General features: G+C 39.5%; 1 protein-coding gene across 3 annotated transcripts; it reads left to right on the forward strand.

The window, feature by feature from the left end:
* Positions 1-1,856: 1,856 nt before the first annotated feature.
* On the forward strand, positions 1,857-12,377 carry LOC141643023 (DExH-box ATP-dependent RNA helicase DExH17). Of its 3 annotated transcripts, none has more exons than XM_074452042.1 (28): positions 1,857-1,963; positions 2,570-2,663; positions 3,313-3,496; positions 3,852-4,013; positions 4,167-4,404; positions 4,497-4,533; positions 4,620-4,666; positions 5,299-5,336; positions 5,469-5,490; positions 5,619-5,831; positions 5,944-6,100; positions 6,186-6,237; positions 6,603-6,674; positions 6,791-6,840; positions 6,928-7,045; positions 7,127-7,190; positions 7,319-7,402; positions 7,812-7,937; positions 8,014-8,210; positions 8,281-8,469; positions 8,556-8,804; positions 8,880-8,929; positions 9,087-9,104; positions 9,590-9,672; positions 9,906-10,104; positions 10,469-10,503; positions 10,598-10,906; positions 11,247-12,377. In XM_074452042.1, the coding sequence occupies exons 2-28, from the start codon at positions 2,596-2,598 to the stop codon at positions 11,810-11,812; spliced, it is 3,627 nt and encodes a 1,208-aa protein (XP_074308143.1). In that variant the 5' UTR covers positions 1,857-1,963; positions 2,570-2,595; the 3' UTR covers positions 11,813-12,377. The 3 variants fall into 3 exon arrangements, with proteins under 3 accessions (XP_074308143.1, XP_074308144.1, XP_074308145.1); XM_074452043.1 differs by having other exon boundaries at positions 1,881-1,963; positions 2,574-2,663; XM_074452044.1 differs by lacking the exon at positions 1,857-1,963 and adding an exon at positions 2,185-2,294 and having other exon boundaries at positions 2,574-2,663.
* Positions 12,378-16,579: the final 4,202 nt, after the last annotated feature.

The raw sequence follows: 16,579 nt of genomic DNA on the forward strand, positions 1-16,579 counted from the left end.
TAGGTTACGTTATATAGCAATTAACGTAACTTCTTATTTCCTAAACCTAGCATCATGGGCTTGCGCTCCCTCAGTCTTCTAATTCTCGTCTGAAATAGCAGTTGGGTCGATCGATCGATAGATCGGTCGATCGATCGGTAGCCCTCATCAAACAAAGAGCTTCGAACCCGATAGTTGGTCGATCGACTAAAGGAGGTGGTCGATCGACTGGATGAGCTGCTACTTGCCTCTTATAAACTCGTGGATTTGTCTTTTGGGTCTTGGATTGCGCACCAAGCTCGTTCCTTAAGTGATTCCTTTACGTCATTTGCAATGCAGGATACTCGGGGACGGATTTAGCTTGATTTTCCCGTTGAATTCTTCACATTTCTGCAATAATGTACAAAACACGGAAGTAGACGGAAATAGGGAGAAATGCAGCATAAACTACACGAATGAGCTCTGAAATGCGTGTAAAATGGGATGTAAAACATCATATAAAAGACACGCATCAATAGCAATGAGCGATCCCTCACTATACTTGACTTTCCAACTAGTATCATTGTCGTGATATAAAGTAATGATGCGCTTTACGTTCAATTCAAAGTCTCGGACAATCAAGCTATAAAATAAATAGACTTGACAAAACCAATTATAGCCGAGATCCAAAATTGATAGAAAGACAATTAAATGTTACATGAACCCCATTAGACTCATCCATAAATTGACCCAAGCTCTAGTTGACCAGTATTTGAGCCAACTCAAAACTAACCTTATCCGAAAAGGCATTAAGTGATTCACAAAATAACTAATTTGAAATCACATTTGCATTATCTCATCAAAGTACATTATCATCAAACATTTCCTTATAACTACATAATCCTTCAATCTTCATATATAACACTTTTTTTTTTTAGATTCTTTTTTTAGTAACAGTTATAGATACATTTCCTCTTAACCACTCAAAAAACTAACTCCCTCCTAAACAACCTATACCCAAAATGACTCAACGTGACCAACTTGTGCCCAATAACAACACACACGAAACTTAGAATGTCGCAACTCAAACCGATCCGACTTGAATATATTACTAACCCGATATGACTGTCCAAATAGACTCCATCTATATCGGTGTAAGAAAACATGGGATGTAGTGTATGGCGAAAGAATTTTTTAGGACTTTTTATTTGGTAAGAAAATTAGAATGGTATTATGGGATACACAAAAACGTTATTGAGAGACCTCTATAACATCCGCTTATATCATCCTTTCAGATAAAATAGGAGAGTAGAAGTCACTAACTATCAAACCACCTCGACAAAAATTACCCAATTAAGTCCATAATGTCGACGAATTTTTTTGCCCCAGGATTTTGACAACTACTTCCTCTAACAAGTGAGCTTCACATAATTGATAACACTCGAAAATTTTCACTGAATTTGGATGTACTTTGAATTGAGTTGATAATATAAAGATTGTCTCTTTCAATTATTAGGTTTGAAATTTGTAACGATTTAGGAATTAAAATACCTTCTATAAATGCAAAAATTTATTCAACAATTACGTTATTCAAACACCAAGTTTTAGCTCCTAACAAAATGAAATGATAGTAAAAGTTGGGTACCAAGTCGCAATAGCCGAGAAAAAAGTCGAAAACATAAGTCTCTAAAGTAGATGTTTTTTTTTTTTTTTTTTTTTGTGTTGACTAGAAGTATCGCTTACCAGTTACCAACGGCTGCTGAGGCAATCTACTTGGGATACTTATTCCTCACCACTTCTTTAAGAAATAAAGTATTTACCCTCATATTAGTCAACTTTAATTAGAGTAGAGGTTTAAAGCCACTTAAAATATCACTGGTATAGTGGTATAAGTATTCGTTTAAAATCGTAGTGAGAAGGAAACAAAAGTTCAAAATCACACAATTTTGGCGGTTGTAAAGTATTGCTCATTTTCGCACTTCCGACGATTGTTCGTAATCATCCGGTAATCTTCTTTCTCTCTCTAATTCTTGATATGAAGTCGTTCTTCAATTGTTCACGCAAATATTCTCTGCGCACAATTTTTGCTCCAATTAGCACTCGTTTTCCGCAGATGCTTATTATGATCAGCATTCAGCTCGGTGATGACAACTAATTCTGTTATCTACTCTAATTATACAATTTTTTTCACTTATTTTTGTGTTTGATTATGCGAATTAGTTTCGCATTGTGCTGCGAACTCTGAATATCACATTTTCCAATTGAATTATCGCGATAATCTGAAGAACGCAATTGAAATGATCTCTGGTTACTAGAAGCTTTGTGTTCAATCGCAGGTTGTTGCTTTCATGCAAATTTCTTCACACACAATTTTTGCTCGATTTGCGCCGATGTTCATTTGAATTAGCTTAGTGATTAGATTTGTCAGTAATCCACCAAAATTTACAATAAATCTCGATATTAATTTACTGTTTCATGATGCGAATTAGTATTACGTTGTGCTGCATTATCTGAATATCACATTTTTCAATCAAAATATCGCGATAATCTGAAGAATGCAGTGAAAATGATCGCTGATTGCGGTTGAAATTTTACTGTTTGTTGCTTTTAGCTAGGGTTTTGATTTGGTGAAGAAGCATGGAATCATACAACCTTAGGTCTGTCTTGGAGTTGCCTCCTCTTTTTAGATCAACCTTCAATTTCAGGTACACTAACTCGATTTTTGAAATTTATGTTTAGCTGTTTGAGATAACATGATTATATGAATAATGTACTTAATTTGTCGCATCTCCTGCTCAGTTTTTTTCATAAGAATCGAGGATCAACTATAATGTTTTGTCAAATCGTCTTTGTTTGCATCCTAGTGTTCCTAGGCTATATATATTCATATCTTGTTTAGGCCCTTAGAGTGAGCCGCTACAGCTAGTCAGCTTCACTTTAGCTTACGGATGCTTCATCGATGTATTTTGCATGACTTGTTTGGTTAATTTTGTAAGCCTGGTTTTTTCTTTCTCTTTTCAACATTTAATTTGTTTGACCTTACTACTAAACGTAGGCATGTAGGCATGAATTGGCGGTAATGTGTTATGTACTGCTTTCATCTTTAGTTATTATCATGAGGTTTGGCCAAAGATGACCTTGCATCATAGTCCTTTTATTATCTTTGATGGTAATCCAGTGCATTATCAGCTTTCGCTTTCTGTCTTTGATTATAGTCTCATGAGGTTTGTACGAAAACGACTTTGTTATAATTGTTTTATTACCTATATATGCCTATATGGGTGTCATTTAGTGCATTACGTTTTTTGGTAGATAGTTATTTTTAAAGCTCACTTATAATCCATTTCATGGTAGATATTTCAATTCGCTCCAGAGCGAATGCTTTCCTACGTGTTTCCTGTCTGATGTAAACATGGTCGTCTCTGCACCAACTGGAAGTGGTAAGACAGTGCTCTTTGAGTTGTGCATTTTGAGGCTTCTCTCAAGGTCACTTGCAGCAGATGAGAAATTTGTTCATGTCAATGGCACTCTTAAAACGGTATTTTCATTTACCTATATTTTTATGCATGCTGAACAAGTAGTCGTTCTTTCGACATATATACACAGTTCTTTGCATTCGCTATTCTGACAGAATTTTCGGACGATGGTTATAGAGGGTTCATAGACTTTATTAGGAGGACACAAATTTTCATTGCCCAATAAGAAATCTTTCACTTTATCTGAAGTGAATTTCGGTGGGTGTCACTTTTTTTTTTCTTATGGATTGTTTATGATCTCAGAAAGAAGTAGTGATTGTTTTCTCAATTATTGTAGTCTGCGTTCAGTACACGCAGCAACTTCATTTGTGATGATCTCAACAGAATATCCGTCATGTGTGTGCTTCTTTTTGACAGATCTATATAGCGCCTTCCAAAGCTTTGGTACAAGAGAAACTTAGGGATTGGACCCAAAAGCTCGGTGCCTTGGGTATAAATTGCCTGGAGATGACCGGCGACAATGATTCTTACAATTTAAGGAATGTTCAAGAAGCTGACATAATTCTGACAACCCCAGAGGTGCTCATATGCCTCACAGCTCTTATTAACTTGATGGCCTGCACAAATACTACATGATATAAAACTCGGCAACATTCTACAACATATATTCATGAGGGGGCACTTAATATTAGAATGCTGTGATGCTTAATGTATTCCCGTTGTATTTTTCAGAAATTTGATGCTGTGACTCGGTTTCGCATAAGAGATGGTGGCTTGAGTTATTTCAGTGACATAGGACTTCTACTTATTGATGAAGTTCACCTGTTAAATGATCCTCGTGGAGCAGCTTTAGAGGCTATAGTAAGCAGGATTAAAATGCTGTCGTGCAGACCTGAAATGAAATCAAACACTCTGGCTCATGTTCGTTTTATAGCTGTATCAGCAACAATTCCCAATCTAGAGGATCTAGGTACATTTACGTCTAACATTGTTCCTATCCCTTAAAACCCAATATTTTAAAGGTCTTCCACTTTGATGATGTGGTATTGAACATCTCTGCAGCTGATTGGCTAATGGTTCCTCCGGAAGGAATGAAAAGGTGCATTATATCTAACCAGTTAATTTCTTATCGATTAAGTCATCAAATCTCTCTTTTTTGTTTATATTCTCTATGTTGCTCTGTAGGTTTGGTGAAGAAATGAGACCTGTGAAGCTGACTACTAAAGTTTTTGGTAAATACTGACATAACTTGTGTTATTTATGTACATTTGTAATTACACTGTGAAAAAGAAGCTAGGATTCTTTATATAGATCTGATATATAATTAATTACGACCATACATGATCTTTTTGCGCGAAAGACTAGCTCTGGCTCATTTTCTGTTCTATAGGTTACTTGTTTATCTAAGTTACAAATTTGATCCGATTTTCAGTCTTTTTTTTGATTATTTTCATTTCATTTTTTTATTTCTCAAACCTTTTCCTCCTTTTCTTAGATGAACTCTTTATTATCTTTTCTTATATTGTGTTACACCTATTTATCTTGTTTAAATTTTTTTATGTTCCACTCCGAAAGATATTCCACATTTTTCTTTCTTTTTTCGTTGATGCTATTCACATGTTATATTCTCACCATTTTTCTTAATTTCCCATGTTTGTCCTTCTCTATTAGGATTCTTTCAAGTTTTACATTACCTTTTGTCAATGGTCTTCTACGACTATTCGTGTTAGCTAATACCAAATCATTTTCGGACTAGGCCTTAGTTGTTGTCGTTCTTCTTTTATTTAATCCCTTCTATTTTTTTCTCTTTGTTGCTTTTGCATCCATTTAGCACTGTTATTCATGCAAGTATCTTATCATACAGGTTATGCAGCTGCTAAGAATGATTTTCTCTTTGAAAAGGTAATTTATTATCTAAACAAGAGTGAAATTACGGCATAATCAGCTGCTAAGAACGATTGTTTACTTCTATCGTGTTAACTGGCTTTTCTTATAATGTTACGCCTTCTAATTTCTGCTTGTTTCCTCAAACAGCGCCTCCAAAATTATATTTTCGGTAAGTTTCTTAGTATGTCAACTTATATTTGCCTACATAAGGTCTGCCTGATTATATATGCTACATGTTTGCTTTTTATTTTGATGGTGCATCATGTTAGCTTAGTAAGGTAATGTCATGTTTTTCAGATATTTTGATGCAATATTCTAGAGGAAAATCTGCCCTGGTTTTCTGTTCAACAAGAAAAGGAGCACAAGAGGCAGCTCAGAAACTTTCTCAGACAGCTATGACCTTTGGCTATTCTAACCCATTCATTAAAACAACAGAGCAACTTGAACGACTGAGGGATGCTTCATTGTCATGCAGTGACAAACAGCTGCAATCATATATCCTTTACGGTGGTATGTCTTTAACGTAATCTGAAAAGATTCACTTCTGTGAAATTCTCTTGTTCGTTGCTTTTGTCACATCAGATTATATTGTCTGATTCTGCAATGCATTCCGAACCTACAGTTGGTTTTCACAACGGTGGACTTTCTTTAAAAGATAGAAATCTTGTTGAGAGTCTTTTCCTTGGTGGGGATATTCAAGTTATATGCACAACAAACACATTAGCACATGGAGTCAACCTACCAGCACATACAGTGGTGATCAAATCAACACAGAACTAGTATGTTTATACACCATATGGATTTTCTAACATGTGCAGTTTCAGTACGTCTCTGATTGTTCTTTGGGTACCCTTTTGCCACCAGCAATAAGGAAAAGAGTGGCTACACAGAGTATGATCGATCCACGGTACTGCAGGTATGTTATACAGTGATTGTTTTTCTGAACTGTTTGAACTTGCTTACAGCTTCATATTGATACAGCTACCAATATTATGTGGCCTCAGTATTTTCTTGTGACCATTCATTTGGCCATAATTTGCATTCTTTTCCTTTGGGAGGGAATCACAAGGCATTTTTCTCTGGGTCTTGGGGATAATATCAATGGGATGGAGGGGATACTATATTATGGTTTCAAGCTTTCAAGATCCAGTTTATTGTTTTTAGCATGATACATTTGGTCAAAGACCTCCATTTGGGTCATTATGTGTGGAAATGCCTGAATTCTATCTGGTATAATGTCCTGTAGACCATTCAAATGTATTAGCTATATTGCTTATGCAGATGTGCGGCAGAGCTGGACGTCCTCCTTTTGACGATACAGGTCTGGTTATAATCATGACAAGGAAAGAAACAGTAAGTGAAAAATATCTCTATATGTCAAGCTCAGAGTGATCGTTTTTCATCTTCAGTTTCCTTGTCTATATGATGCATCTAATTTGCAAAAAAAAACTCGTGTTCAACACTGATAGGTACATTTGTACGAAAATCTTCTGAATGGATGTGAAATTGTGGAATCACAGTTAAGCATGCGCCCACTGAAGTTCTTTGTGTATAACTAATCCCGCGTTTAGTAATATTCAAATCTCATGGTTTTTCCCAATTTTAGATTGCTTTCATGTATGACGGAGCATCTAACTGCAGAAATCGTCCAGCTAACTGTCCCCGATATCACACGGGCGATCGAATGGATGAAGTGCTCATACTTGTATGTTCGAATGAAAAAGGCATGTACACTGTAACTTACTGACATGTACCTTTCATCACTCTGCACCCGGCCTTTTTTCTAAGTCTTTTAGGATCTTCAGAACCCAGAGACTTATTCTGTGAAAAAAGGGATCTCCAAAGACCGTATAGAGAGGCACATGCAAGGTATTTAATGTTAACTGCTCTCCTTGGCTTTTTTTTTTGCCATGGTAGAACTACATCACATTTTGGCACAACCTTTTTATAATTTTTCCTGTGGTTTCCTATGATTTAGTTACTGCTTGTCGTGGCAGATATATGTGTTAAGAAAATTAATGAGCTATCAAGCAACCAGATGATATGGACTGATGAAGATGGTTTTCTCCTCAAGCCTCTAGGTATGCTTGACCAGTATCTGTTTAATTGAACTTTTATACTCCATCCTGTTCTCACAGGTTGCCTTGTTTACTTCTGATACAATTATTAAGAAAAACAGGTGGATGATTGGGTCTCACCAGTAAAGAATTTATTTGAGAATATTATAATGAAATATTGACGACTTGAGGGCAACATTAACATTGCACACACACAAAAAGATGTCAAAAAAAGAAATGGACCAAATCCGAAAGATAGGGTAACAAAATAATGGGGCAACTCTGATAGTAGGAGAGAGCAGTTGGTAACGGTTGTATCCCTAGCTCTCAACAATTACATACAGGGAAGTTGGGGACTGATGAGCGGGTCATATCCATTAATCCATTATGTACTCTAATTTAGTGTTTTTTTTTTGTCGTGATGAATCCCAAGAGCCTGGACGATTGATGACAAAGTATTACTTGAAATTCGACACAATGAAACATATACTGCAGTCTCAATCAAACTGCAGTCTTGAAGAAGCACTTCATACTATTTGCAGAGCAGAGGAATTATCTTGTATGTATTTCTTTGTGTTATACTTACGGGCATATCAGAATACAGAGACCTTATTCACAATATACTTTTGCAAAAGGGATACAGCTCAGAAGAAATGAGAAAAGGCTTCTAAATGACATTAACGCTGATAAAAATGGCCGGCTTCGTTTCCACGTTCTCGGAGACAAGGGGAAAAAGAAAAAGCGTATCCAGAGCAGAGAAGAGAAGATATTTATTTTAGCCAATGACTGCTTTACTGGTGATCCTTTGATTCACGATTTATCCCTAACCCAGGTCTGGCCGCTTTTACTTCTCAGTAATTCTCATAGAACTACTTCGCATAATCTAATTCATTGACGTACAGGACATGAATTCTATATGCTCAAATGGTTGTAGAATTGCCAAGTGCATGAAAGAGTACTTTATCTTTAGAAAGAACTACAAGGGAACATTGAACTCAATTATTCTTGCAAAATCGTTGCATCATAAGTTGTGGGATGAAAGTCCTTTTTTGTTGAAACAGTTACCTGGCATTGGAATGGTCACTGCAAAGGTAACTACATATATCGGACATATGTAGTTTGAAATTCAGACATAACTCTTAATTGTGTTACTAAAAAGTGCTGTTTTTATGCATAGGCATTGCATTCCATGGGAATTACTACATTTGATAAACTTGCTGATGCTGATCCGAGAAGAATAGAAATCGTAGCTGGTAGAAAGTTTCCATTTGGCGATCATATTAAGGAGTCTTTACTTTCATTACCTCCAAAGATAGAGATGAAGTTAGAGGCAACTGAAAACCAAAGGCAAGGGAAGCCTATGCTGGCTATCACTTTGACTAGGTTGACACAGGCTCAGACCAATAAACGGCATTATGGTGACCTGGTAAATGTCAAGTATTGAAGACATTTTCTCCACAGGACTTTTTTTTGTATGTGAATTGAAATAAAATGTTTTCAGGTTGTTGGCCTGGAAGAAGAAAATGCTATAACTTATCATGAAAAGATAAGGTGAGATACCAACAGCCCTATTTCTTTTTCAGAATTGTAATAAATGTTTAATATACCTTTCAAGTCTGAATTCTGTTAGTTCTTTCAAGGCATTGTTAGTGATTGACTGTTTTGTCTAAACAAAAAGCTTAACACAATACATTTGCTGTTGTGGCAGGCTCGACGATTTTCTCAGGTAATGACCGACCCCCCATTCTCCCTGCATGTGGTGCCGTTTCAACTACTCCTAGTGATAACTTTTGTTTTCCTTGAGGTTTAACTTAACATGCTGTTAGCATATGCGCTGTTATATCAGATGTACGGAGTATCATACTGTGGGCATTATGTTCTGCTATGCTGTATGTTGTCAGTTGACGATAGTTTGATGTCGAGGACAGTGGATGGAAAAGTACATTCTTTAATAATACTAAAGATGAATTTCTAGATTCAAAAAGAAAATAAGCTTTAGTGTACTAGTACTATCTTCAATTCAAGGTCTCGAGTTTTGTTGTGTAAAGTATAATTATTGGCCTCAAAAGGCAAGTTTATGTGGACTAGTCAGCGACAAATATCCTCATGTTAAGAGTTGTCCTTGCTTTACGGAAATTGATACTCAATATTTGCTAAGGTTTGACTGTGTAATGGCATTGGCATACAGTTTGGTAATTTGTTTGTTTTCAGCCCATATCACACAACAGTGCTTCTGCCAAATCATCAACAAGGAAAGCTTATTGTCAAGGCTGATCTAATTTTTGAAGAATTCAGTAAGTGTTCTGCATCTTCATTTTCTTTACTCAGAAGTTTTGCCAAATAAGTAAACAATTTTTTTTCACTGGTATCCTGTAACACCCTAAGGTGGGAGAGGAGGGGGATATTGGAATCATAGATCTCACCCTCTCTTCTCTCAGGTAATTTAGTAATTTCATTTCCAAAGCGTTGCTTTGTTTGCTCTGGTATGCATATATAGAACTACAAGCTACTAGTGTTAACCATGCAGTTGGTGTCGATCTACACCAAAAAATTGAACTGACTGAAGGAAGTAAATCAAGTGAGACTGCTAGACTTGGCAGAAAAAAATTATCCTCGTCCGTACATCCTGAAGAAATTAAGAGTCCTGTGAAGAAAGGGAATGATGTAAACACAGCTTTATTAAAGAAGCAACCTAACATCAGGGCCAATGAAGAAATTGATGATATGTGAGTGTTACTCCCTTTGTTTTTATATATTTTGTCCTCATATTTTGAGACTGGCATTTGTCTCTCAGATATCTCTCAAAATATGTGAGTTGATATTAAGGCAAGTACACTTATGAAAAGCCTTTTCTCTAAAAATTTAATGCTACAAGTCTCAAAATAGTTTTTTCTTTTTTTTGTTTAATAATCAAATTGTCTACTCAAAAATCGAAAATATCATATATAAAAATTGGATGTAGACATGTAGTAGAGTAATTTGGGTAGTGGCATTGTGAGTTTGGGACCTCTACTCTTTGCAAATTGAGCAAATCGAGGGTTTTCATCATCTGATGTTTTATAGGTAATGGACTTTTGTTTTTCTTGACAGGCCCAGCTTTAAAATTGTAGATGATGAGCTAGAAGGTACAGTTACTAACTTACTAGCCATAATGGAATTGTGTGTGTGTTTTTTCTGCTTCTCGCAACTGGGATCAATTTTTGTGATTTTGTCTTGAAGGTGTTCAGCCAAATCAAGCTGAAGATGACGAGTGCCAAATCATCTCAGTAAATAAAATATTTGATCACATTCGTAAGAAGGCCAAGGATTTTCCCGTGATAACAACATCAGGTCCAATTCAATTCCCTGTGTTGAAACCCCCAAAACCGCCAAGAGTGCAAATTTGTGCAGAGCAAGTGACTGACCGTTGTACTTCAAAAAGAGAATATTCTGAGCATCTTGACAATCAAGATGCTGAAGAGCATGGGATAGCATCCACAAGTCAGCATACCTCTGATGTAGTGAACAATAGTCTTTTGGAATCCACAGGTATGATGAGTTGATAAAGTTTCTATTTTGCATTTTATGTAGGAAGAATTTGCCAAGAATGATCTGAATCATGTGCATTATTTTGCCTTGGAGGATCCCCAAAGGATCTATGATAAATGGATCTTCATTGCACTGCCTAGACAATACACAAAGTACAATAGATAGTGTAAGATGATCGTTTTCCAGTAAAATAAAATTAAATGAACCAAAGTTTGGATTGTCTTGGAAAGAATCAAACTTGGGGATAGATTTTGTCAGATGAGACAAACTTAGGATTATTCTTTTCAATTTTACTTTTATGTACGATCTTGTTTCCTGACATGGATTTATGCTAAACTAGACATGTCTCATTCTCGAGTTGCTGAAAAAAGAAAGGATAACCAGATGATGGAGCCAATATTTGATCATGTAAGGAAAAGATCCAAAAATTCTCCAGTTATCGTCAAACCAAGCAGCTTTGAGTATGGGTCTTTGGCACAGTCACAAGACCACTTTTCAGTTAAGGAGGCTCATCTGAGCCACATGGGCGGCATTAAAACGGAAGAACGACACTCAGGAAGATCCCCACTTTTTTCGACGGTGATTGAACGGAATCAGTCTTTGCTTGTTGAGACCATGAAAGACAAGAATCATCTGCCTTCAAGTAGAACACTGGATCTTCCATTTGAGGTGCTACACGGCAATCAATGCAACAAGGCATGTTATGATCAGATTACCCGCGACTCCTCACCATTGAGAAAAGATATTCGATTTGAACCTCCAGGAAATTCTGCTGGGCCTCAAGGCAGAAGCTCAACAAACCATCTTATGGAAGTTATGAGAGGAAGCTGGTCTCTGCAAACCGATACAGGAAACAAGAATGTGGATTCATTTCTCGGTTACAAGAGTGTGTTTTCATTTCTCTGATTCTATTTCTCTAAAAGATAACATTGGTTGACTCTGGTACTTGGGGCTGAAGGAAATCGTTGCAAATGTATGCCATCAGTGTCCAGTATGAATTATCTTGCTCGCTACAGATTACTAGGCAAAGAACTCATGTACAGTGATTGGAGACGCACTCAAAATGCTGCTGTGTTTGGCTTCATGGCTTGAACATCATATGGTACATGGCATGCATATATATAATAAAATCAGGTATGAAGTTTTAGAGATCTGATGGATGGATGAGAGAAAATGAGGTGTAATGAGTAAAATATGTACTGCGAAAATGAACACCCTAAAAAATTTGTTTTGGTTGGATATTATAACCATATACGCCAATTTGTGATTACCAGTCCGGAATCATTGGAGCTATTGTCATACATTTCTTTCAAACTGTCACCATATATAGTTGGTGAAACTGCGAATATAGCTGTGCTGGGAAAGCTTCGGCTCTTCCCTGTAGTAGTGAGATTTGTTTTAGTTTTTGACAACAAATTATTTCCCGTGTACATATAAAGTTTCATTGATGATAATTTGATTGGGAGTTTTTCAATTTCCAAGGATGACAACCCTTATCTGTTCCAATTTCATTGATGAAAGTTTGCTTAATTTTTTTTCCGAAGGGTAACAAAATGCTGGTATGATTTCAGAATCAATACACTACATGAACTATAGAGTATAAGTAGCCACTCAAATTGAATGCTTTCCGTGGGTAGAGGTGAAGAAAATCGGATATCCGATAAGATGTTTAATTAGAAATCGGGTTTTTGAAATCTTTATTTTAAGTTTATTTTCGGTTATAAAAAAACCGTATATACACTATACAATATCTGATTATCAGTGTTAAGGATTGTGAGTATGGTCCGTATGAGGAGGATGAGTTGCAGTATGGGGATGGAATGAGAGCTCCACCCAGAAAAGGTGGTTCGGTGGGAGTCGCAGAAGGGAGGAAAACGGCGCGTGACTTACGTCCTGATTTTGAGGAGGAGTACAGGCGGGATGAGCAGGCGATGATTAAAAAATTACAAATGTTTACGTTGTCGGGGGGTGGCAAGAAGAAGGATGGGTCAGGAGAAACGGTGGTTCGTAGTGTCTTGGAGGTTGTGGAGGATAATGGGTTTGGGGCGAGGAATGTTGGACGGATAGATGGTGGGCTTCCTAATGGTGATCAAGGGAGGGGAGAGGGGGGTGTGGCGGGTCTGTTGAGGGGAGATGGGAGGGTTGAAGCTATTGGTGTTGTCAGGGAGGAGGGGGTGAAGGCTCTCGGGAAAGACGATGGAGGGTGTGTGGCTAGGGAGAAGGCAGCCGGGGTTCTGTGTAATGTGGAGAGGCTGAAGAGTGGGGGTCGGGGTTGGACGAGAATTGAACGGGAGGTAAATGCAGGGAGTAGTGCTCCTTCCTTATTGTGTGAGCAAAGTCTGGTCAATGAATTTAATAAGCGAGAACGGGAGGAAGATGATAAGGATGGTGGTATAAAGAGGGCAGCTGTACACAGGGATGTGTTGATATCTGAGGCGGAGGTTGATGGCCATCAACCCCGCCGGGCCCAATGAATTGGTTGAGCCTTAACTGCAGGGGGCTGGGCAACCCCGATGCAGTAGGCGGGCTTCGGAACCTTATCCGACGGGAGGCCCCGGCTATGATGTTTCTGTGTGAGACGAAATTGAGTAGTCGTGAAATGGGTAGGATAATTAGTAGAATTGAGGGGTATGATGGAGTGGCTGTAGATAGTGTGGGTCGTTCTGGCGGGCTTGCTTTTTTATGGAGAAGTGGGGTGTCGTGTGTTATGCGGGCGGCTTCGGTCCACTTTATGGACTTTGACGTCGAGGTTACTGGGGTGTCCTGCCGTGTGACTGGTTTTTATGGGTGGCCGGTTGTGCAAGACAGGCATCTTTCGTGGCAGCTGCTGAGAGTTTTGGCGGGGGAGGGGGATGGTCCTTGGTTATGTTTAGGGGATTTCAATGAAGTTCTATATTCTACTGAGATGAAAGGGGGGTCGAGGGCGCAGTGGCAGATGAATAACTTTCGTGATGCTGTGGATGAGGCTGGTATTCGTGACATTCCGTTGGAAGGTTATGAGTTTACTTTTGACAATGGACAGGTCGGTGAGGATAATAGACAGTCTCGTATTGATAGAGCTATGGCCAATGAGGCATGGTTTGATCAGTTCCCATATGCTAGACTGTATCATCTTAATAGAGAATGGTCGGATCATTCACCGATTAAAGTCGTGGGGGATGGCCGTATGGGGCAGGATGGAAGGAAGGACAAGATCTTCCGGTTTGAGCATATATGGGTGTGCGAAGAGGGGTGTGAGGATGCAATTCGGCGTGGGTGGGGGAATGGGGATGGTGACCTGTTGGAGAATATCGCGAGGTGTACTAGGGAGTTAGTTGCTTGGAAGGGGGTTAGTATTGGCAAGATCCTTAAGACTCTAGTAAAGAAGAGGGAGAGGTTGAAGGTGCTTAATGAGGGAGATAGGAGTGTGGGAAGGGTTCGTGAGAGGAAGCAGGTGGTGGCGGATATTGCGAATTTGTTGCGGCAAGAGGAGTTGTTTTGGAGGCAGAGGTCTCGAGCGATTTGGTTGCGAGATGGGGATAGAAATTCTAGCTTTTTTCATAAAATTGCTAATGGGCGTAAGCAGAAGAATTTTATCTCTAAGGTGTGTGATGAGCAAGGGAGGGTGTTTGAGGGGACGGAAGCGGTCTCGCGTTGTGCTGTTGCCTATTTTCGAGGTCTTTTTGAGTCCGAGGCTCCCGTGGGATATGATGATATACTAGGTGTTGTTGGAGGGCGGGTTACGGAGGAGATGAATGCGGTCTTGGCCGCGGCTTATACAGGGGAGGAAGTGCTTTTTGCGTTGAATCAGATGCATCCGTTGAAGGCGCCAGGTCCAGATGGTATGAACGGTCTTTTTTATCAGACATACTGGCACATTGTGGGTCATGCGGTGATCAGGTTAGTGTTAAGTATTCTTAATGGTGCCCCCATTCTGCCTGGCTTGAATGATACCACTATTGTCCTTATTCCAAAAAAGAAGGCTCCTGATAAAATGTCGGATTTTAGGCCAATTAGTCTTTGCAATGTCCTTTATAAGCTGGTGTCGAAAGTTCTAGCCAATAGGGTGAAGCAGTTTCTCGGTGATATTGTGTCAGAAAATCAAAGTGCTTTTACTCCTGGACGGCTTATTAGTGATAATATTCTGGTCGCCTTTGAACTCTTTCATCATATGAAGAATACAAGGAGTAGTGGGGGACACTTGGCTTTGAAACTTGATATGGCGAAGGCATATGATCGGGTGGAGTGGGATTTTTTGGAGGCCGTGTTGATTCGAATGGGTTTTAATGAAGGTTGGGTAGGCACGGTAATGCGCTGTGTTAGGTCGGTTAGATATTCAGTACTGGTTAATGGGAGGAGGACCGATCCATTTTCGCCATCTAGGGGTCTCCGGCAAGGGGATCCGCTGTCACCATATTTGTTCATATTGTGTGCTGAGGTGTTGTCTGGTATGTTGAGAAGGGCGGCTGAGGTGGGTTCGATACATGGAATTAAGATCGCTCCAGGGGCTCCGAGTGTGTCGCATTTATTCTTTGCAGACGATAGTATTATATTTGTCAAAGCTAAGGAGGCTGAAGCAAGGGAGGTTATGAGAATTCTTGATAGGTATCAACAAGCTTCGGGGCAATTGGTGAGTCTGCATAAAACTACTGTCTCTTTCAGTCGTGGGACTAGTGCGCTGAGGAGGCATTTGATCGGTGGAGTGCTTGGGGTGCGGCAGGTGGTGGAGCAAGATCGGTATCTGGGGTTGCCTACGGTTCTAGGGAGGTCTAAGAAAGGTCTTACGGACCTGGTTCGCGATAAGCTAAGTAAGAAGTTACAGGGGTGGAAGGGTTCGTTGCTCAGTAAAGCGGGTAAGGAGGTGCTTATAAAGGCTGTGGCCCAAGCTATACCTACTTATGCGATGAGTGTTTTTCGAATTCCGGCTAATTTCTGTGATGAGATGAGGTCGCTTGTTTCGCGGTTCTGGTGGGGGACTGAGAATGGTAGGAGGAAGATTCCTTGGGTGGCTTGGAAGAAGCTTTGTTTGCCTAAGGGTAGAGGGGGATTGGGTTTTCGTGATTATGTGAAGTTTAATGGTGCAATGTTAGGGAAGCAGGCTTGGCGGTTGCTCACGGATGAGACTAGTTTGATGACGCGGTTGCTTAAAGGTAAGTACTTTCCTTCTACGTCTTTCCTCGAAGCAACGTTGGGCAATAACCCGAGTTATTCCTGGAGAAGCATCTATGAAGCTCGGTCGGTGTTAGGATTGAGGATGCGGCGTAGGGTGGGAGATGGGGTGTCTACTTTGGTATGGCGGGATCCGTGGGTGGCAGGAACGCATTCGGGGAAGGTTATTTCACCGCGGGGAGGGGCTGATCAGGGGTTGCGAGTGGCGGACCTCCTAGTGGAGGGGAGTAGGGAATGGAATGCGGTATTGGTTGGGGAGTTGTTTCTTCCGTTTGAGGCTGAGCGTATTCTTAAAATGAGGGTGTGTGAGCAATTGACTCCGGATGTGTGGTGTTGGTGTGGAGAGCGCGATGGGACTTACTCTGCGTTCGCTCGGCGTATAGGCTTCTCGGTCAAGCAAGAGGGGAATCGGAAGGAGCGTCGAGCTACTCTTCCGATGGGTGGCTTTGGAATAAAATTTGGAAGGCTCCTGGTCCTACCCAGGATTAAAGTTTTCTTTTGGCGGGTGTGTAATGAGGCCATTGC

Source organism: Silene latifolia, chromosome 2 (genome assembly GCF_048544455.1).
Source record: "Silene latifolia isolate original U9 population chromosome 2, ASM4854445v1, whole genome shotgun sequence".
NCBI lineage: Eukaryota > Viridiplantae > Streptophyta > Magnoliopsida > Caryophyllales > Caryophyllaceae > Silene > Silene latifolia.

Coding starts and splice junctions, on each gene's coding strand:
- LOC141643023 (XM_074452042.1), top strand. CDS start 2,596: ATGGAATCATACAACCTTAGGTCTGTCTTGGAGTTGCCTCCTCTTTTT. Junction 5,337..5,468: donor ATGATTTTCTCTTTGAAAAG/GTAATTTATTAT, acceptor TTCCTCAAACAG/CGCCTCCAAAATTATATTTT. Junction 6,841..6,927: donor TGTGAAATTGTGGAATCACA/GTTAAGCATGCG, acceptor TCCCAATTTTAG/ATTGCTTTCATGTATGACGG.